At 43.4% G+C, this 23,052-nt stretch overlaps 2 protein-coding genes across 2 annotated transcripts; both read left to right on the forward strand.

Moving 5' to 3' along the window:
* The first annotated feature begins 2,239 nt into the window (after window positions 1-2,239).
* On the forward strand, window positions 2,240-3,648 carry LOC115535846 (gap junction beta-4 protein-like). Its single transcript, XM_030347379.1, has 2 exons — window positions 2,240-2,820; window positions 3,231-3,648. The coding sequence occupies exons 1-2, from the start codon at window positions 2,291-2,293 to the stop codon at window positions 3,529-3,531; spliced, it is 831 nt and encodes a 276-aa protein (XP_030203239.1). The 5' UTR covers window positions 2,240-2,290; the 3' UTR covers window positions 3,532-3,648.
* A 2,630-nt stretch (window positions 3,649-6,278) lies between these two features.
* zgc:91944 (HNF-1_N and homeodomain domain-containing protein) lies at window positions 6,279-20,312 on the forward strand. Its single transcript, XM_030347378.1, has 11 exons — window positions 6,279-6,573; window positions 6,909-7,024; window positions 7,406-7,904; window positions 8,629-8,714; window positions 9,192-9,302; window positions 11,257-11,487; window positions 11,993-12,149; window positions 12,772-12,854; window positions 14,533-14,628; window positions 14,721-14,839; window positions 17,913-20,312. Exons 2-11 carry the CDS (start codon window positions 6,940-6,942, stop codon window positions 18,060-18,062), a joined length of 1,617 nt encoding a protein of 538 aa, XP_030203238.1. The 5' UTR covers window positions 6,279-6,573; window positions 6,909-6,939; the 3' UTR covers window positions 18,063-20,312.
* Window positions 20,313-23,052: the final 2,740 nt, after the last annotated feature.

Below are 23,052 nucleotides of genomic sequence, written 5' to 3' on the forward strand. Positions count from 1 at the left end.
TTTTGTTTGGTAGCGAAATACAGTTTCTGTGGTGTTTTATTTGGCATTTTGTTAATCCATTGATTTCGGTTCGGAGACTCATTGCTCATTGCAAGGGGGGTTGGTTGTAGTCTTTTCGCTCGGTTCTATCCCTACTGTTGATACGGCGAAACGAGCGAAAAGACTACAACCAAACCTAAACACGTCCGGTTCCGGTTTACGTTTCAATGGGATTTACGGAACGCCAAATAAAACACAACAGAAACTGTATTTCGCTACGATACTTTTTGTCCTCTAAACATGCGCTGATCACGTCAACGCACAACATTTTTTTTTTATCAGCTGATCCGCGGATCACTTGCGTCTCGAACCGTGATGGTTGATCCGTATGGATCATGGGAAACCCGTGAACCGTTGCACCACTACAACATAACATTCAAACTTTCAACACTGGTCATAAATATACAGTGTTTTGCAAACGGTAATAATTACCATAAGAAAGGGAATAGTAACGGGAGAAGAATGAGGAAAAACACACGCACGCAGCTCTTTCCTTCACTCGTCTGTATTGAATCAGGAAGAGGAGTGCGATCCCCCTACTGGAGCCCCGAGGCATTACCAAAAGATCGACGAATTACCAACAGATCGACGAATTATTAAACCACACAGATATATTTCAAATGAATAATGTTTACCTCAAAATAGATTATACATATATGAATAAATTGTGTTATACATCTTGTCAAACTCGCTGCCATGTTTGTGTATCACTTTGGTAAATGCGAGCTCTGTGCGGGGGGAGGGCTGAGCCCATTCCAAACTACGGGAGCTGAGAGAGGGAAGCGTTTGCGGATGTTGAAGAGAAAACCGATTTTCATTTGAACAAGTCGACGTGAGCTACACACTCGAATTAATCGATAAAATCGGTTTATCGCCCAGCCCTAGGTTGGGTATCGTTTGGGTTTTTATCCGATACCGGTGCCTACTCGGAACTTGTCAAACGGTTCCGGTGCTAAAACGGTTCTCGAACCGGTACCTAAAAAAACGAAACCGTTTGCATACATGCACGACTTGTTATGAGTTTCACATTAAGCAGAAAGTCAGCGGACACAAAGTTGAATGGCAACGGTGTTTGCTAGCCTACTTGATATGCAAGATTTACGGTTGGAGGCTGCTGTGAGTGCACATTGAGCTTTCCCCAAACGCGCCGTTTTGGTGTCTGTAGCTTTAATGCAAATGAGAAGGAGAGGGGTGGGTCAATGAGGAGGGTGGGGGTGTGGCCCTGAGCAGCTTGCGGCCACGGTACCATGCGCTCTGTGTTAACAGAGCGCACCCTCCTCATTGACCCGCCCCTCTCCTTCTCATTTGCATTAAAGCTACAGACACCAAAACGGCACGTTTGGGGAAAGCTCAATGTGCGACTGGCTCATTGTGGCTGTAATTCTGCACCACGGCTGAATTTCAGGAATGTCTTCAAATACTATGTTAGGGGCCCACTAATATCTATATTAAGGCATCCATAAAGTAGCATGCCATGGGAACTTTAACGTGAATATATTTAGAAATTAAAAACTAGCCACTGATAAAACTTGGTGTGTGTGTGTGTGTATGTGTGTGTGTGTGTGTGTGTGTGTGTGTGTGTGTGTGTGTGTGTGTGTGTGTGTGTGTGTGTGTGTGTGTGTGTGTGTGTGTGTGCGTGTGTGCTTGTGTGCGGGGGTATGCGTAGCGGCTATCCCATTGCTGGCCTTCAGTTGCCCTCAGTCTAAATCTATTTCCTTGGTTTGTATTATCATGTGATCTGCGCTTTTCCTCTCTGGATCCTCACTTTAACATATATTTAACTATAAAAAACATAGGCAATTTTATTTGCCTTTTCTTTAAGGTATTAAAAAAGTGTTAGTCTGTTAGATTGTTAATGTACTTTAATGCTCCCAGTCCCAGCCGAAATGTTCTGGGTTTGAACCCCAATACCTACATACCTACATATTTCCCAGCCAAGATGCCTTCATAATAAACTTATTCATAATAAAAGTGTTGAAATGGCTTTGTTTAAAAGTGTCTGATTAATAACTTAATAGTGAGAAAATAGCTTCACTGTTCTCCACGTTTGGCTGCCAGGTGGGATGAACTGAAGTTATGCTTCTGTTTACTGTTTAATCTGCCCTCCCCTTGGGCTTGGGCCAAGAGAACTACCACTGAAGCTGAAGTTCACAGTGAAGCGTTTCTCGAGTTGGTCAAAAAGTCAGGGGAAGGGATCACAGTGGTCCAAGAAAAGGGTTGAGGGTTGACCGACCATACTGAAAGGCACATCATGAATTGGGCCTTTCTCCAAGGCCTCCTGAACGGAGTCAACAAGTACTCCACCGTCTTCGGCCGCATATGGCTCTCCGTGGTGTTCATCTTCAGGCTCATGGTTGTGGCTGCTGAGAAGGTGTGGGGCGACGACCAGAAGGATTTCGACTGCAACACGAGGCAGCCCGGCTGCCACAACGTCTGCTACGACAAGTTCTTCCCCATCTCCCACACCCGCCTCTGGGCTCTGCAGCTCATCTTCTTCACATGCCCATCATTGCTGGTCGTGCTGCATGTGGCCTACCGGGAGGAGCGCGAGCGCAAACACCGGCTGAAGTACGGCGAGGACTGCAAGCCGCTCTACGACAACACGGGAAAGAAGCGCGGAGGTCTGTGGTGGACATACTTCCTCAGCTTGCTGTTCAAGATGCTGGTGGAGGCCGTGTTTGTCTTCCTGCTCTTCTACATTTACGAAGCCCCCTTCTTCCCGCCGCTTGTCAAATGTGATGAATCCCCGTGTCCCAACGTGGTGGACTGCTACATCGCCAGGTGAGCCATAGTTCATCTTTTTGAGACACTTTTCTGGCACTTTTGTCTTCAAAACCCAAGTGCCAAATTTTTGCAACTCTCCTTCAATGGTTTGTGAAACCCATGACCATGAGTGCTGGATTAGGGGAAAATATTCAGGTTGTCCACAAGGATTGTTTTTAAAACACAGTGCTATTCCATTTTGATATCCTATTACAGTATGGCTGGATGTTAATGTTATTATCTCATAGTAGTGTAAGTGTGTCCTATATTAGGAATGGCGTTTAAGTCTTATAGTATTGTCTTTTAACTATATTGTAAATGGTCCCTATCTGTACCAGTGACGCAGAAATGTGTATGCGTATTTGGACCTGAACTTATCACCAAACCTACTTATCCTTGTAACCGGAACTTTCTGTGTTGCCCTACAGACCTACAGAGAAGAAGGTCTTCACCGTGTTCATGGTGGTGACCAGCTTTGTGTGCATTCTGCTCACTATTTGCGAGGTATTTTATCTCTTTGGTAAGAGGTTCTGGGAGTGCTGTCGTGAACAACAGCACCCCGGTCGACACAACGGCAACTCCTTCGTCATGGCCAAAATCCCCCAGACCAGAAGTGTTAACTCCGTCTACAAAGAGCCTCTCACATCAGAGAAGATGACGATGGTGGATGGTAAAGGCCCAACGACTCCGGAGAGTTCTGCACCGGCGTACAGTCTGGCCATCTCTTGAACAACATACAATTGTAAAAAATAATTAAACCAAAAAGGTTTGAATAGATGATGGAAGGGTCATGTTAGAGAGGATGTTTTTTCTTATACAGTACATATTTTGTTAGCCTGGCAACATGACAATGTGCACGTTTCCTGAAAGCAATTGCAATATGAAGAAAACTAATTGTATTACTAGCAATAATTCAACTATTTAATGGTGGCTCTTTGGTTTTGGAAAAGTTGAACAAAACAACTTTTCCAAAAAGGGTTTACAATATCTGTTTTCTTTAAGTACAGAAGGTCCCCCAATTTTATCCAAATAAGTTTTTATATTAGCTTATTTGATGCTTGTATTATTTATTTGACCTCTTTCTGTAACATACCTGATTATGGTTGCACAATAAAACGTTTCAAATAAAAGCAGATGCTTGATAAACCTACAGCTGAAACTGTGATTATTTTAACGGAAACCAGAGGGCTGGCCATGAAGTCATATGTTAGAAATGTTTATTATAAAATTTAAAGGAAGTAAAAAAAGGAAGTGCACTGAATTCTTTTTCATTTACTGTTGATATGTGGGACATCTTTACATCTTTTTTTCTTCTCTTTATTTTAACTAGAAGGTCCCTTATGGTTAAAATCTATTTTTTCAAGACTGCGAGGCGTGGTATTTCAGGCCAATTGGTAAAAGAGTGTGTCACGGCGTTCAAACATATAAACCATAAAGCCTATGGGCGCCTCGAGACTCGGGACTGACTTGTCAACGCGCTGCGGCATCGCTTACTTGATGTTGTTTTGATTGAAGATCGTCAGGTTGTAGTGGGTGAACGTGAATGAACGTGTGTGTGTGTGTGTGTGTGTGTGTTGCGAGTGAATGTAATTTTAAAGTAACAAACAAACAAACAAACTCAAAGCCGATGCATGCATCCAAAACTTTCTGTTCAAAACCAAGTAAACAAATCAAAAACAGAGTCGTTATTCGCTTCAAATACTTTTTCTTTTCAAAACTTGGGAATTAATACGGTGCGGTACCGAGCGGTTGAAAACAATGTTGGCGTCTCCTGTGGCTGCCTTGCGCTGCCTTGCGAGTTATATTACTTAATATGACTTTGGCAGTAATGTAGCGCCATGATGCGGGCCTGCCTGCTTTCAGCGAGTAATTAATATTATTTGTAATTATTTTTTAAAAAGTTATTTTTCAGTCACAGCACTCACAGCAGCCTCTTCGGGTAAGTCGAGTAATTTAATGCCAACCGTAAATCTTGCATATCAAGTAGGCTAGCAAACACCGTTGCCATTCATGAACTAATATGAAACTCATAACAAGTCGTGCATGTATGCAAGTGTGTGCGGTTTCGTTTTTTTAGGTACCGGTTCGAGAACCGTTTTAGCACCGGAACCGTTTGACAAGTACCGAGTAGGCACCGGTATCGGATAAAACCCAAACGATACCCAACCCTAGTTAACAGTTGATGCATCGCAATGGCTAGGCGCACACAGCCTTTGGCCGTGTTCTGTAAATATTGTAGACCACTCTGGGTGCTCCGGCGGGTGTCCTGGAGCTCTATATCTAAATAATATTATATAATACACAGATATCTATATCATATAATAATATTATCACGGCCAAAAGCTGTGTGCGCCTCCAGACGATAATATTAACCTCAAACGACTGCGTCGGGTACTCCAACGTCTCTGGTTCTTCCACTTCCACATCAATCTGAAGTAGACTGAACCTTGACATTGAGGAGAAAGGGATTGTTGCCCGCGTTTGTCTCCCGCTGGAGCCCCGCTGCCGAGGCACCACCGCCTCGGAAGTGGGCAGCGTGCCGCGCGGCGATGGTACCTGGCCGCGATGGTGCCTGGCCGCGATGGTGCCTCGCGGCGGCAGGCAGGAGGCTGCGGGGCTCCGGTGGGAGACAATCGCGGGCACAATCCCTTGCTCCTTCATTTTGCGGTTCATGTACTTCAGGGAGGCAAAGCCAAAGCCATTCCCCCAATTCCTTCTCAACTATGGCTGAGATAACCCCAACTATGAGTAGAAATACCAGAGATGTCAGAGAACCCAACGTGTTATGCGTCATAACGTCAGGAGCAGAACAGTTATCCAAATAACAAAGAAGTGTAGCTCATTGTCTCATTGGCGGGCCAAATTCTCTGGGCGGGCAAAGCAGAGAAGGGGAGGTAACCTGGCCCTTATGACGCCATATGGGGCCAAATTCGAAATCGGAGGTCTGAGCTTTCATTTTTCAAAGGCTGAGCAGGATACCTAGAGCTCGTTTTACACCTTACGCCATTTTTAGCTACTGGGGGAACAAAGTCAGGCTAGGGGTACTCAAATTAATGTTAGAAAACCTCAAAATGATTTTCATGCAATTAGACCTTTAAGCACACAGGACCGATCACGACAATATATATATCATTATTTTTTTAGTAGGAGCAGACTTTCAGAGCTCAAACATACTTATATATATATTTTTTTTTTAACAAATTGAAAAGGTTTGAGCTCAAAAAGTAATTTTCAAAATTCATGTTTAATGTAGTACAAATTGATAAGCCATATGCTGTATATTTGCAACATAATAAATGGCAGTGTTGTTATTTGAAGCAGCAGCTGGGTGTATAGTTTGTTTTCAAGAGACGCGTCTGTGGGACCTTGACAAAAAAACAACTAAAAATAAGACACGGAGGACAACTGCGTTTTGTCGCTGCAACTTCTTATCTGTATTTTAAGTATCCCTCCCTTGTTGTATAAGACCACTTCCTGATTCATCGCTCTGAAACTGTGTCGGGGAAACGATACACAAATTGAGATAGACCAACCCCCTTTGGACATACTCCCCACATAGGCTATTCCCCACTGCATCGCTGGACTAGACAATGTGACCCTGTACCGCACAGTTCACCCGCCTGTGCTAGTTGAAAACACCCGGAGCTACGGACCGAGGTGTCGGTGTTATCACGGGACTAGGTGGGACAACAGCGTTTCGACGGGGCATTAATCTGCCTGCCAGTACAGAGCCCGTCCAGCTGGCTGCCGCCTGCCCTACAGCGACGGGAGGTAAGAGCGCCGCTTCCCGGGACGTTGCGGGTAGCTAGTTAGCTAGCTAGTTAGCTCATTAGCAACTTGCAGTATCCACTGAAATAAGCCAGAAACCGTAGCACGGTGCTCAACAAACGACAATAGCAGCTCTCTGCGAGGGCGTTGAAGTATTTTCCGTCATCTGTTTTTGTTTATACTGCTAGTTCGACACATTGGTTTTAAAGCGAGCGTAAAGTGTTAACTTAGCAACTTTGCTAGCTAGCGAGGTATTTGATGTTGTCGGATTGCCAGCATAGTATGCATGCCAAATTAACTGCAATACACTGCAGCACGTCGTTTCTCTTCTTCACCAGAGGTGCCAGCTGAGCTGTGCTCCAGCGAGCCATGCGACAGTGGTGTGTCACGGCTGCGACCCCACGCACTGAACCACTCCCCACAGGGCGCCTCTCACCAGCACCCCCCTTAACAGGTAACACCGTATTGTTTTTAAAGAAAAGTTGTGCGCGTTGTTCGACCGATGCATGTGCCTGCTATTGATGCAAATCATGACTCGTTTTTCAAATGGCAGGCTGTTACAATGTCTATTCTATCGATGTGGACAAATAGGGAAAGGTTAGCCGGGAAAGTGTGCCAAGTAGTGAATATTGTGCCAAAAGTTTCCAATGACCAAAAAGTTATTCAGAAGAGAACAGAGCTTACCGTTTAAGTTATGTTGACTCATCATTCCTATTAAATGCAACCATTACTCCATTTCAAAGACAACTTATCATTTATTATTCTCAGATTCATAAAAAATGTATACATATCTATATATCTTTATTTAAATTCAGTGTTCTGTTTTTCCTCCCAGATGACAGGATGGAGTGCGGTGCGGTGGAGCCCCGCTACACCATTGAACAGATAGACCTCCTGCAGCGCCTGCGCTTATCCGGCATGACCAAGCCCCAGATCATCCACGCCCTGGAGTCACTGGAGCGCCTGGACCCGGAGCGCCGCCCACCCCACTGTGACCCCCCACCCAACGGCACTCCTCTGACCTCCATCACCGCCACAGCCACCGCCGCAGCCACTCCAGCCCCGAACCCGGCCCCGGCCCCCACCACCACCTCTGCCCCCCAGGCCCAGGCGCCATCCTCCTCTTCGTCCTCCTCCTCCTCCTCGCTGTCGCTTGCCTCCGCCACCACGCAGACCTCGGGCCTGGACGGGCCCTCGCTGTCACCAAGCAACAGCTATGAGGCCTCGCCCCCGCCCCTCTACACCGCCAGTGCCGGGGCGCCCAGGTCGTTCAGCTACGACATGCTCGGGGAGGAGGAGTGGGACCTGGAGGAGAAGGTGGAGGAGTACATGAGGTGAGCATGATGGCCTGGAGAGATGGAGAGGGGTGCGACCAGGGGCGGACATGCAGAATTAATGAAATAGATTATTGCAGGTGAAAGATATGGGACATAAAGACTATTTGAAGAGGACTGGTGGTGGAGACAAAGGCTGCCAATTATAACAGCAGGGTAATGACAGCTCATGTCCCGAAGGCACTGACTTGTTCTCACAGAATATTTTGTTGAGCTAATTTAGGTCAGGTGTGCAGGGAATCAGGGATGTCTGAATTATATATAATCATACAAAAAAAGAAGTTAGCAGTACCCTGTGTTCCTAGAAAAGGAACATGAGCGGGGGGGGCTGACTTGCTTTCTAGTAATTCAGTGTCTCGGGAAGCAGTGCATTAGTATGATGGGTATGTTGCAGAAGTATAGCTGTAATAAATTGTTATGTTGCATGTAACTGCAGCAAGCATACAATAGAACATTGACTCGGGTAATAATACAAATTAGGCTCCTTTTATGGACCAAGGCATGGGTAGTAGACCCATCTTCTCTAGTTTAGTCTACTACCTGCGCCCTGGTAAAAGGAGCAAACCAATCATTTGTGTTCTGAGAGACACCTGTGTTTGTCCTGCAATGATTTATCTTAACCGCCGAAGGATACATTTGTTGATTGCATTTTTTATTGACAGTTTTACAGCAGACCTGATTTTGCTGTTTGCTGAAGCTGTGCTTGGTTTGTTTCAAATCACAGGAGGGACAGCAACCTCGTGAAAGAAGAGATCAAAGCCTTCCTGAACAATCGCAGGATTTCTCAGGCAATTGTGGGCCAAGTCACAGGTACACCTGAGAAAGAATTTGCACCAAATGTTTGGGCAACTAGATAAAAAAAGAAAAACGTCACTATTCCGATAACAAAAAGGACAGAGGAATGGAAGGATCACGTTGTATTGAGTAAAACTATAATCTTTTAAATAGATTTGTTCCTTTGGTTTGATGATGGAAGGTTTAGTCAATGCAGGCATTTTTAAGGAAAAGTTTATGCGACATGCATAACCAAACTCTATAAGAGAGAAACAAGGGCAAAGCAAGGACATAGTGGTTTTCCAGTCTCTAATACAAAATCAATTAGCTCCTGGCAGCGTGTAGCGCGTTGACACCGTCTGCGTGACCCCGCGCCTCAAATATAGGCATACGTTTGGCTATTAGATGCTGGAAAGGAATATCAAAAGTGCATGACGTCACACACACCGTCCACATCCAACTCCTGTTGGCCTCCAGTTTGTGTACCCTGTCGTTTTGTACCTCTGTGAACAGGCATCAGTCAGAGCTACATCTCCCAGTGGCTGCTGCAGCAGGGGCTGGAGATGAGTGACTCCAAGCGCCGAGCCTTCTACCGCTGGTATCTGCTGGAGCGGAACAACCCAGGTGAGGCGCAGGAGGGCAAACTGATGTCTGACGAGGGTCCCGGGGAAGGCGGCCACGCCCATGTGCGTTACATAGTTGCATGTCCTTGTTTGGGATTGCTGACACATTGGCATATGTGTTCTGTTTTCTCAGTTTGTTAAACCTTTTAATTGTAATTGACTATCACCAGGTTGAGGTTTTTTGGTCATGGCAACTTGCTGTCTATATGTAAACAACTAATCTTATCAATTTCTTCCTGGGAATCACTGGGAAAACACTGTTTTCCTTCATATTCCCAAAGTTAAAGCTAACCTGATAGCATTGAGGAGCCTGTTAAGGCATCTGTTTTTATAGGTGTGTTCACATTATGTAAAATATTGCCTTTCTAGTGCTCCGCATATAGTAGTCTGTGTGCATGGTAGCCATAAATCCAATCGATCAATTGCATTATTTACAGTTCTTTGAGGCTTTGTTTAGCTGAGTGTTGTGCGAGCGGATATGTGGCATCAGGGGATCCTAATGCAGGACCCCTCTGGTGTATTTGTGAAAAGTGTGTACGCCTGTGACTGTGTTTGTGTTTCAAGTCACTCACTTTAATTTGACAGATGGGTCTGTAAAGGAAAGTCTAACCCTGTTCAAGACTAATACGGGGTGGGAGAGATAAATGCAAAGATGACTGTGATTTTCCGCCACTGTGGTTTCATGTCAGCCAATGCCTTCTAACATCCTCCATTTGTCATCTTCATGTCTATTAATATGCATGGTAGACCCAGCTACCCCATCCCTCCCCCCCTCCCCTTCCCTTTCTGGCTTCACATGTCCTGATTTCCCTTCTACCCGTTCAGTTCTGCGAGGTCAAGGAAGGACAAGAGATGGATCTAGAGAATTAGACCAAACAAAAAAAAGCTAAGGATAAAGGTAGTCATGTTACTGGAGATGCTAATCAATATTGTCCAGGCAAACGCTATGAGATGTGGGGTAGATGCGGTTTGCCTGCAGAGGGTAAAGTAACAGCTTGGGTCAGTGTTGACCTTTTATGTGTCCTAGGCTCCTGAGGCAGGATTTAATAGGGGGAGAAACTTAAGCCGCGACATCACTGTTAGTACTGAGATACAGTCGCAAAGCTATGAATCAGCCAAAATAAGCACCTCTGAGGTTTTGCCCGTATCTGTTCCGACCAATGACTCCTCAGTGAAGCAGTGTCTTGTGATGTGATGCCTCATGAGTGGTGTCCATTTTTTCCTGTACATTCAGGCCTTCTTGTGCTCCTTCAAATCTGAGCAGCATAGGGTAATGTTTTGTAGTTCAATATATCTTGTGGCAGGTTGTGAACTAACATTTTGGAGGAAAGATTCCTGGTTGAAATCGGTTATTTGCAAAGCCATTAAAGTGTCTGACGGTGGATCGCAGCTCTGCCAGGGTTGGCACTGAATAGAAGGTGTATTTCTTTTATCTTTTGAAGATTTGGAGCGATTAAAGCTGTCTGTCGCACCCAGTAGGCCTGCCTTCTCGCCTTGCTGTCTTGCCTTTTTGTGTTGCTGCTGCTTGCTTACTCACCCTGTGCTAGAAGCTATTCTCTCGTCTCTCGTTCTCAACCCTGATCCGGGATGGGCTTGTGTGCTGGTTTTCATTCCCTCACGGCTAACTTAACTAGCTAATAACAAGCATACTAACAACATGTTTCCAACCGTTCCAATCAAAAGTGCAGAACCAGACTATTAAAAAGAAACTGCGACTGTAGCTTCTGTACAATTCAATTGAATGTTGAATTCTCATACAATTAATTAATCCAATACATTTCTGATCAGATTGATTGACATGCAAGTCTACAGGGACTGCTTATTCTAAACTCCAGTATCTGGACACAAAAATGGGCCGGAAAGACTTCACAAATGCAACGTGTCTATGTGCTGACTGCCGATGGCCTGACATGCCTGCAATAACGGCTGCAATGGTGGTTCTGTCCCGACTAAAGGGCTGAGGTGGAGTGAAAGCCAGCACGGCCAGGGTCCCGTACCCAGGGCCAGGGGAGGGGACAGAGACGGGCCGGCCACGGGGCTGAGCGCCGCTGGCCTGGCCGCCAACATCCTCCCAAACCCCAACACCAACCTGCACCCCAACCCCGCCTGGGCCCGGCAGAGGGAGCTGCTGATGCACCTGCTGCCCTGGTACACTGCTGCGGCCGCGGCGGCCCAGGCCCAGCCAGGTAACCCCCCTGCCCCAGCCCAGCCCCCCCCCCCATCTGGTCCACACCCGGCCTTCTGAAAGTTGTGTTGCTCGCTTTGGACTTGTGTCGTCATTGTTTATTTTGCAATGAACCTCCTGACACATGCAAAAGGTCTGCAAAGAAACAGGTTTGGCACTATAGCCATCGCACGATTAAATAACATGTGTGTTGCCTTGGTAATCATGTGTATATTACAGATACAAATCATGTCCAAATGGGTCTTAATCTCTTGAGACAAATGCGTGGGCTGCAAAATAAAGATCCCTGATGTGTTAGTGATGCTGCCCTTACGGCCATATGTTAAAGATAATTGTATTGCAAACCTTTAAAGATATTCTTTAGGCTATCTTTAAAGGGGTTAATTCACTGAAGATTATTAATTGGCATTGCCTCAAGGTAACTCCATTAAAGCCCATAGCGATGACATGATTCATGTATTTTGGGACCTTGCTTTTATGTTCCTCATTTTGCCCACTCTACACAGGTGCCACTCTGTCGATGCGGTCTTTTGTGAAGGAGGAGCCCGATTGGAGGACAGGGATCCTGAGTGGCGAGAGGGGCGGGTTAGTGGGCGGGCCTTTGAGGCTGCGCAGAGGTAGCCGGTTCACCTGGAGGAAAGAGTGCCAATCAATCATGGAGAGGTGAGCGAACCACCAGGGCGGCATCTGACTCTCAAGCAGGCGGAACGATATAAATAGTTAAAAATGTTACGGTATATGCGCATTACCCCACGTCATACATATTATTCAGTCAATAATGTCTCTAAAGCGAGGAGTGAGAATGGTCCATAGCAGCCTCTAAACGCTGCGGGCCAATTGATTTCTGTGGGCGTCGTATGGCCGACTGTATGTGCCTGGGTGTCGTCTGGGCACCCGCGGCAATAAGAAATGCATAGCTCACCAGCACTGCTCCCAGATTACGCAATTCCACTGCAGTGCTGATCTTTACGAGCTAGTTTAGACTGAAGGACGATACAGTAGAGGTTAAGATGATGTAGGGACAGAGGGGGAGTGGCGGAGGTGGGAGGGGCTCTGGTTGGATACAGGCAGGCAGGGCCGCCGAGGCAAGGAGGAGGGGGAGAAGAACATTGATCCTCCTTGGCTGTGTAAACCGTGGAATGATGACCGTAGTACAGGGAGAGCCACAATATGAGCGTAGTACCTCAAGGAAGGATACAGAAGCATACCTTGGGATAGCGATCAGGCTGTTTGTATGTCGTGCATTCATCTCTCTAGGTATTCGTCTCAATACTTCATATTTCAGTTTCTTCGTAGAGAACCAGTATCCTGACGAAGCGAAGCGAGAGGAGATTGCCAATGCATGCAACTCTGTCATCCAGAAACCAGGTACAGGCGTCAATTAATGGATTCCATCTGACGTGCACAGGGATTGGCTATAGAGGCCCCGCCTGCCCTTTTTTCCTCCATCTCATTCCCTCCCCAACTCCTATCCAAATCTCTTTTAGTATGGAAGTTTGCTTACTGGGACACATGTACCCCAAGGGATGTGCAAGTGCACATTCAGAAGGATGCAAGGGCAGTTTATCTATGTGCGTTGTCTTCTGTGGTGCTCAACAGGGTTGTCACAGAGGTGTCCGACTGCGGGGGTCACGACACTGAGAAACCAGGGCGTCGGTCGTTCCATTCGCCTTTGTATTTGCCTGCAGACACACAATTATTTGATTATAAATAAATAGATTATAATCCAATTGAAGATGGTCAGGAGAATTAGATCTGCTGGTTCAGAAGAGCAACTCCAGTGAATAGGCCAAACAACGTTGACCAAACAACGTTGAAACTACGCAACATTGGACCAAATAAGAAGGGGAATGGTGCATTTCAATGTGGTTGCCCATTCCCTTATGTTGGGCTGAACTGTTGTGGGGTTCTTGCGTTTGTGAAAGTTGTGATATATATGTGATGATGACAGCGAACCGGAAGAGGAGGCTGGGTCCAGGCAGTGATAAATAAAAAGCAGTTATTCAACATGTCACTTCCCTTGAACTTTTCAGTGACGCAAACTAGTTTCTAACTTTTCTTATAGCCCAGTAGATAGGATTTTCCTCCACATAACATAAGAGTGTTAATAGATAATGTGATTCACTCAAATGTAAATCATTTTGTTGATTTGTTGTTATTGATTCACTAAAAGTGCTTCTTAAAGCCAACCATTAAAATAACAAAGTGTCAATGTATTTCCTGCTCATACTGCAGTATTGCCATTGCAGTGAATGGCAGATAGGCCCTTATTTATTAATTTTTTAAACGCAAACTGCTTCCCAAAGGTGTGAATTTAATTGTTTTACTTTGGTCCACTCTTTGGTAAACTCAATCCATTGGCAATTATCACATTTTCTGAAAGATTTATTGTTTTATGTTTTATATATATATGTTTTACTCATAATCCAGCCTACATTATAAATCCTTGGTTTGAATCTTCACCTTTTAGAATCGATGCATTGCCATTGGCCATTAAAACGTGGGCGGACTAGTGCTATCCTACTTGATGCAGATAACTTGAAAATCAAACTTCGCCAAGCTCATTATATGAAGGCAAGCCGAAAGTCTCTGTTTGACAGCCACTAATTGAGTGTTGGGGCCGTAAACCCCACCCTGAGGTTATGAGAGTGTCTTGTCAACAAACCCGCAAAACAGCGACGGGGGACCTCCTAATTAATAAAACTATCAAAACGCTGACACCCTGGTGGCCAGCTTCACAAATTACAACGCAAAACCAGTCCCTAATCTTCTTAGGATCTTAATAGCTACTATTAATTATTTGAGAGTAACCATGCCACTATTGTTGACTATGTGGAGTCAACAATACTGATTTGAGATGATAAAGGACAATGACAATGCACATTTGTTACCGGTAAATCGTTTTCTAAAAGTGTTTGAAGGTGTGGTTTATATAAGTATAAATGTCCATGTTAGTACTGAAATGTATGCTGAGTAGATTCAGTTAATTAGGATGAGATATTGGACGATATCCCTCTAGTATGATCTTTGTTGGTTTTCCTCACAGGCTGCAAGCTGTCTGAGTTTGAGCGCGTGACAGCGTTGAAGGTGTACAACTGGTTCGCCAACCGCCGCAAGGAGATGAAGAGGAGAGCCAACATCGGTGAGGACGGTGCACACCTGCACATCTGCCTCGGGAGGCTTCTTGACCAACATGACATCTGATTGTGTCTTCTTCTACTCTCACCCCACCAGAGGCTGCTATTCTGGAGAGCCACGGGATCGAAGTGGCCAGCCCCAGCTGCCACTCCAACGGAGAGGATGCCGAGGCGCAAGACTACAGCGAGCATATCCAGCAACGCTTCTCAGAGCAGGTGGGTCCGCCCAGAGCCACCGCACACTCGCGTCACTGAGACTAATGTTTGCTTCTTGTTTGCATCAAACCAAGATCATTTGTTGGGGCTCATTTTGTATAATGAAGGTATGATGCGTAACATTTCTGCAAAATATCTAAAAAGGACTAGGCCTATGTTTACAGCTTGTTGTGTGCATACATTATCTAATTAGTTTCCAACACTGTTCAAACCCAGAGCAAGCTGTAGTTGTATTCACAGTTGCGTCCCGTTGCATTTGGTCGCACGTCAATGCCGTCGTATGCCCATTACCTATGGAAGTAAATCTGTTTTATCGGATTTGGAAAATAAAAAGCCATTGAATTTTAAACTCTGAATATTTATGCATTCAACGTATCTGGATTTTTTTGCCACTGAATTAAAGTCATAGAATTTTTAGTACTGAATATTTATGCATTGAAATAACGTTTACTTTTGCCTCTGAATTTAACTAAATATTCAACGTTAAAAATGTCAATATGCTAAATTCAGATGCAAAATTCTCTACAAATTTCAACCTAAATATTTACAACGTGCCCAAATTCAACATGCCAAATTCATCTTCAAAATTCGATGTATGAAATTCGGCGGTCGACCTAAAGAAGAGCAATCGATCCTAGATGCTAGATCGCGGTCAAGCAAGGAGAGCGAGCGGGTGTTTCACCGAAGCGTAGGTAGGCATGAAGTCGTTGACGTTTGGAAACATGCACAAGCTTAAAATGTTTGTAAAGCAAAACGGTTGATATGCCTCTGTGGTGGCATAACGAGAGCGCAACGAGCCCGCAGAGCCGACAGTATTGCCGCTGAGTGGCATGATACAGATATGAGGATGACAAATTAAAAACGGTTTTCTGTCGGGCGCTTTTTCCCGAGGCACGCCGTGCTCCCACTGGAACTACAGGCTGCTGCCGCTTCAGTTACCACTCAGTGCGCAATACTGTCGGCTCTGCGCTCTCATTCCACAGTGGGTAGCAGGCTTCAGACAGCCCCAGCATCACACCAAACGTAGGAAAAGGGACCTCGGATTGCCCCAAATAGGTGCCCAAGGAAGTTGGGCCCTTAACCCACAATGATTACCCTTACACTTCATGCAAATCCAGCCAAGTCTCTGCAATCAGACACACACTTCACATACAGGCATTAGTTCATCGTTTATTTCATACTGCAGTAATTATTACTGCATTATAACAAAAACTGAAATAAAACATAAGATCCACCCCCCCACACCTTGCTATTAAATGTGCTTAATAAATACTTTTGATTTGATTTGCATTTCACAGAACCATACAATGGATAGGGCGCTTAGTATGGTCCACCCCCGTTGCTTCTCCCCATAAAAAGCTATTTCCTTTTATAAGCTACTGTGTAAATTGCTGTTTAGAATGAACGTTTATCAAGAAAGAAAACCCATCATCAAAGCCGTTGCCGTTGGACATGGCTAAACCTGCCTTGCACATGCCTTTAGAGTCTGGTATCCAATGAGTGACGCTCTCAATCCAGCTCGCTCTCCTTGCTTCACTGCGATCTAGCATCTAGGATCGATTGCTCTTCCTTGGGTCCCTGGATGTTAACACTGAATTTCATACATTGAATTATGAATTTTTTAATGTTGAATATTTGATTTAGAACTTTTTAACATTGAAAAATAAAGGTGAAAACTATTTGTTGAAAATGAAAAGAGTTCAATTCAGAGGCAGAAAATCCAGATACGTTTTTTCAATGCATAAATATCTAGTGCTTAAAATTCAATGGCTTTTTATTTTCAAATCCGATGAGACAGATTTACTTCAATAATTACCCCCTAACTTCCGGGGAAACACCTAAAAACTAAGTTTTTCTTATATCTTTAACTGACATGCCTTTATGTGTCACTTAAACAGAGTTTGTTTAGAAAAAGGTGACATAAATCATTGGAATGGGACAGGGCAACGAGCATTGCTCATATTCTTTCTGATAAGATATTGTCACCTTTTTTTCTTTTGTACCCCTGTAATACAGTCTGCTAAATCAGTTGGACCTGTTTTGTATACAGTATATGTGTGCTACACCCACAGTAGTGCTCAATCGGCCACACAGTCCTCTATCTGCTTGGTACTTTTGTATAGCTAGCTGGATACGCTTCTTAACAGCGATTGTAATCCATTGGGAACATTTTGAAACTCGAGACTTCTCCGGATTAATTACAGTTTAGTTAGGCTATTGTTTAGGACAGAGTACTTTGCTATTCGCCTGAAATACTGACCAAACGATGGCTCTATAGAGGGGACTAATGCTGGCCGACCGTCTCCTGGGGAGGTATTCACTGCTAGACACACAGGAGTCATACCTCGATCACGTCTTTCGGTTCCCACGTCAGATCGCTGTAATTCAACCAGAATAGTCACAAGGTCGTTGAACAACTTATTTTTTTAATTAGATGGATTGGATTGAGATAGATAGATAGTTATTAAGTTAGATTGAGAGACCCCTAGCAGCAGAAATGACATCTTATACCTTCAGAGTGTACTTACCCTTTAACCCACAAAAGTTGCTCTATACACAGAATCATTTAAATGTTCAATGGCTTTTACATTCTCTTAATGGACGCAGGGTTTGTCATGAACACCCTGGGCTAAACAGAACAGACAGAAAAGAGCCCTCAGTCTCCACACAGCCTGTCCACAGTTTGATCCAATAAATGTATTATTTTAATTACGGTATATTATACAAGTCTGTATTTTAGTTTCTAAAGATGACCTCCACATAATCGTTGTTTTGTAAACATGCTGCCGACAAAGTTAATTGGTTGGCAGTGTCGGTCGCTCATTTAGTGAAGGCGCAAGGACACTGCGCATGCTGACAGACTTGGAGACTGAGAGGAGTGCAGTCTTAAGAAAAATTAAATGACTGATCTCTGTGCAGAATTCAAGATGTTTATTTGCCCATGTGTTGACCTTGAATGTGTTACAATGTGTTGCATCACACGACAGCAGATGCATCGATGTGTCATAGCAACTTCAATTGGAATCTATGTCACTGTGGTTTTTCACACCTTTACATTTCTCTCTCCCCAAAGGAAGAGTTGTCTTCCCAGAGAAATGCAGATCAACAAGACCCTACCTCATTGGCTGCCGCTGAGGGCGCATCACTTCCTAGCCCTGCCCCTCAGCTCCCAGAACAAATGAAAGATCAGGAATCTAAAATGGACACTGTGGACGAGGAGTGACCGAGCCCCTTCCCAAGGAGAGCTTGGTTTTCGGAAACAACAAACAAAATAGGAAAAAAAAGCCCAAGTGTCTCTCCCTCTGCCCTCCTCTCCCTATCAGTGGGGGCAGCCAGGGCTCGCTGACACTTGGGAAAACCAACAAGAGTATGGGTGCTAAAGCTTGCTGTAGTGCCTCTAGTGGTGAGGAGGCCACTGTAATCGTATCAACAGTAATCCTGCTTATATTAATGGCAATATCTATCTCTATATATATAGTGCATTCCAAGACGGTCTTAACAAGCCTACGTTTCTTAGAGGGGGGGGGGGGGTTTGAGAGTTTAAGTATACCTCGCCCAGCTTTTAATGCTAAGCCTTCAGTTTTTTGCTTCACCTCATGCCTCTTGTGTTAACCATTATCAAGGTAGAAGGCGTTTTGACGGATGGTGAATTGACCCTGCTGGTCAGGCGTGTTTTGGGTGATAAAAGAAAAAACGGATCTATTAGGAATTTGGTGTTAAAATAAGGTCAATGCTCCAGGTCGTTGAAGAGGACCTCCTCCATTCTGCCTAAATGGCGTTGACTGTGTGTGTGTGTGTGTGTGTGTGTGTGTGTGTGTGTGTGTGTGTGTGTTTGTGTGACCGTGTGTTTGTGTGACTGTGTGTCTGAATGTGAACCTATGAAATCAGCCAGTATTGTTGATCTCCAACGATTTAGACTAGAGCGCCCTGAGGGACCGATCACATCTCAGGTAATCCCAAAGATGGTGGAAAACGACTGAAGAATCACATGGTGTTTTTTTTGTTTTTTTCTCAATTATGTTATTGTTAAAATGATTGTTTCACGCCATTTCAGCCATTTTAAACCAAACAGAAAAGGTTTTTTTTACTCTTTTGTAATTGCTAAAACAAAAACAAAAAAAATCCCAATCATGTACTTTATTTCCCTCTCTGGGATTGTATAAAGTGCAATATTATCTTATCTTATCCTATATCTAGGTATATTTTTGTTGCCTGTCGTCCATCTTGTAGGTGGTAGGCAGTCTAATGTTTTTTTTCTAGTTCTATTTTCTAATGTACTCTCCTCACATTTCAGTCTGACTGAACCCAGAAACTCAATACTAGTGACTCTTGGAAGACTCTTAGTTCTGCAAGTCTACTGTGAGACGGCTTTTAAGTCGACTGTAAGTCCTTTTTTGTTTCAACGTTTTAGAAGAGAAAACGCTAAATATGGAATGTTCTCATATAATCATGGGGCATCGTCTGTAATCATGATATATATCAGCCTGTACTTGCTAAAGGCACCTTCCTCATATTTGAATAAGCTAAAGCTTGAGCTCATGTTATTTGAAAAAATTGCACAGTGGACCCCCACTATAAGTAAAAGAAGGGAACCGTTAAAAAATCTATACATTAAAATTACAATTTATCTCGTTGTGGATGTTTCCATCGTGGATGGTTTCCACGTCTGCGACGAAGTAAAATCTACGCGTATACTTTCTGCGGGTACTTTTCTTATAATTTTTTTTTTAGGCACTATTGTGAAACTGTTATCCATCAACGTTTTTAACTCTAAATGGAGGACCTAATCTCTGCAATACGTGGTCCGTTATATACTCCATTGTAGGTCCAAGGCCTAGTGAGTAACTTAACTCCGAATGGTTTATAAAATAAACCATGCCTCTTGTCCTCAAATACCCCCCACCTATCTTCCCTCAAGGGGGAGCTACAATCTTACCTCCTAATGCCAAAGCTACGTCACGTATAGACGGGGCATCAAGAGAACATTGTTGTGACCTCCACGCAGTATGTCGACTAGAACGACAATCGTGACACTATATATCTACACTCGTAAAATGTTCATTTTGCTCAATACACTAGCCAACTCTAGCTTACCTCAAAATAATAACTTGTGTCATGAATGTGTTTGGCGGTTGGTTGTTATAACAAAAGAAAAAAATACCTGATGCAGCAAGACATGTTTTCTGTGACTGTTTCTTCTCTGGACAGTGGTTATGTAGCATTTATGACGATAGGGGTCTCTGTGTGTGTGTGTGTGTGTGTGTGTGTGTGTGTGTGTGTGTGTGTGTGTGTGTGTCTGAGCGTGTGTGTGTGTGTGTGTGTGTGTGAGATCACATGCCAGTTTCAGATGATAGTCTGTCACTGGGGCGAGACCCTCCAAAAAGCAGCACGCTATTTCTGATTATTAAGCTTCTCTTTACCCGTCTGCTTTATCTGACAACAAACCAATAATAGTAATAAAATCTGTAAACGAGCTGTGTGACGTGTGAATTTTTAATGTGGCTTATCGTGGTCAACACTAACTATAATGAATGCTCAAAATACACCACTGGCCTTTAACTTTTGATGATATCAGCAGTTAAAGCTATGTGACTACGAGGTCAAGTCATATTACCAGCACTGCCAACCTAATGTTGACATGTTGTATTGCATCAAACGCTTTTACTCAAATACTATGCTCCCCCAGTTCGAGCATAGCATTAAGAGAGGGGCTCCCCCGGCCCGGACCCCCACATCTTAACATATTGTGTGCATTCTGGTGAATTTTTATACACCAATTTGTGCCTTTTCTGCATCATTTCAAATGTCTAAAGGAAAAACTAAATTCTGGAAGCAGAGACAAATACCAAATATAATGATTAAGGCTCTCAGGCATTCTGTGTAGCTTTCAAATATTTAGGGGTCCGAGCAGCGAAGCTGCTTGGTCCCCTATTGTTTCTGTAACGTTTTTTTTTCACCCTCAAATTCTGTATAAGTCATACTGCAGTTTGGTTACCAATAACCCCCACATCATCAAACAGAATTTGTTTTATTTAGTTCCATTAGAGAAATATTAGCCAATAAATTTGGAGCAGTTGGCCCATTTTTCTTATACGACCATTTTGTTATTTTATAAAAAACCAGACTATTATTAGGTGGATAGTACCATGAACCCAAATTGTGTTACTACACCCAAAGGTGGCACTATTTTAAAAAAATATAAACCTTACTTCTCCCTACCAGATTGACCTGGACTCAAAATTCTTTCATCAAATTACTCTCTAAAATCAGATGCATCTTTTTCACCCTGTCTTCTACTCTAAAAATGTTTACTTTTCCCACAATTTCATAGAAAAGCCAAACGTCCACAGTCTGAACCCATTTTGCCTATATGACCATTTTGTTATTGTATAACTACCATACGGCTATCATTAGGTGGATACCATTAACAGTGCAAATTTGCAGATCTATACTCCTTAATTCTCTTGTGAAATGTGTGCGTGGAGTTTTCTTGATGTGTGCTTATCAATAGACATTTTCACCATGAGAATGAGGCTTCGTGCAGTTCAGGAATCTCAGTGGCTCAATGGGATTATGCCTTGTACTGGTGATCCTTAGGTTGATTGTTTGAATCCTGATTAGAGCATTATGAACAAGTTGAACATGACATTCTGTCATTGCCAATCATTTAAGAAATACAAACATTGAACAGCACCTGAAATTCATCAGGCAATCAACATTGCGGCTCATAAGTTTCCAAGAATCTCACTGCAAAGACACAGTATGGCATTATGGGGAACTTCTTCGTTAACCATTTTTCCTTCATAATGAACTCTGTCATATTAATATTTCTTCCGTTAGTGTTCTTGACAACAAATGTTTAATTTCCCCAGAATTTCAAAGATTTTTCAGGTATTTGCTTTAAAGAAAGCCCTTCATTCATTTGAGAAATGTTTGCTTGGAGTTTTCTGGATGTTGTGTGCTTATCAATAGAATTGTTCACCATGTGAATGAGGCTACATTTCAGATTTGTCAGTAGCTGCGTTTCCATCTTAAAGGTGATGCGAATCTTTAGAAAGTTCGCAAAAAAGTAATTTGAATTAGGTGCGTTTCCATCAAGTGGTTGGAGCGGAATAGGGTGATGACGTTACACGTTGATGTCGGCAGGGTTGCTATGGCCGGTCGTTAGGCGGAAATCGGAAAGACTGTCAGTCCTGTGTGTTCAAAGTTCGCTACGTCACAGCTGATTCGCAAAATGTGTTTCCATCTCCCATTTTGCGAATTTACTCTGTTTCGCATTTCTCAAAAACCACCTCTAGCGAGTGGATAAACTTTTTTGCAAATTAGAGGATTTTGATGCGAATTTTGGTGTTTCCATCACCGTTTACTGATTCGATACTTCAAAGTTCGCATTAAATTAGGGGGATGAAAACGCACCTAGTGGCTCAATGGGATAATGCCCTGTACTGGTGATCCTTAGTTTGAGAGTTTGAATCCCATTTAGACAATTATGAACAAGCTGAAGATGACATTCGGCATTTGCTCTGCAGCCCAGTCACCTGAAAGCCAAGGCACAGTATGGCATTAAGGGGTACATCAACATCTTTCCTTCATAATTATATGTCATATTTATATATCTTCCATTAGTGTGTTCTTGACTTTTCATTTTGCTCGGACCCTGTTAATCACCACTTGCGGTTATATTTATTCTTGTGTGTGTGTGGGTTGTCAAGTTCTGCTTTCTTCATGTTTCTATTGTGTTCTGAGGCGGATGTAACCCTTATCCTTATCCCTGGCTTCCTCGCTCAAAATTGATGCTTGTGCAGGTAATAAACACATACAAACCACACAAAGCTGTATTAGTTAACACACATTCACATCATATTATCATTAAGGTGGGTATTGTATAATCATTATTTTCATAAATACGGAAGGATCTTGTCATCACATCAAATTCAATTTCTCCTTTTTTTTTGTATTCACTGGCCCTCCCACTACCAATCAGTGGAATTTGTCGCATAATTTGTTTCACAAGAATTGTATTATTAATTATTGCATCTATTATTCAATTATGATTTTTTTCTTTATTTTAGCTCTTTGTATTTGTTATTTTTAAATTGAACTGTAATCCTTTTTCAAGGGGATAAACTAGGTTTTTGCAACCTTAAGCATAAAATACTCAAAATACCTCAAGTTAAATTACCCCCTTTTTATCATATATATATATATATATA

Source organism: Gadus morhua, chromosome 22 (genome assembly GCF_902167405.1).
Source record: "Gadus morhua chromosome 22, gadMor3.0, whole genome shotgun sequence".
NCBI lineage: Eukaryota > Metazoa > Chordata > Actinopteri > Gadiformes > Gadidae > Gadus > Gadus morhua.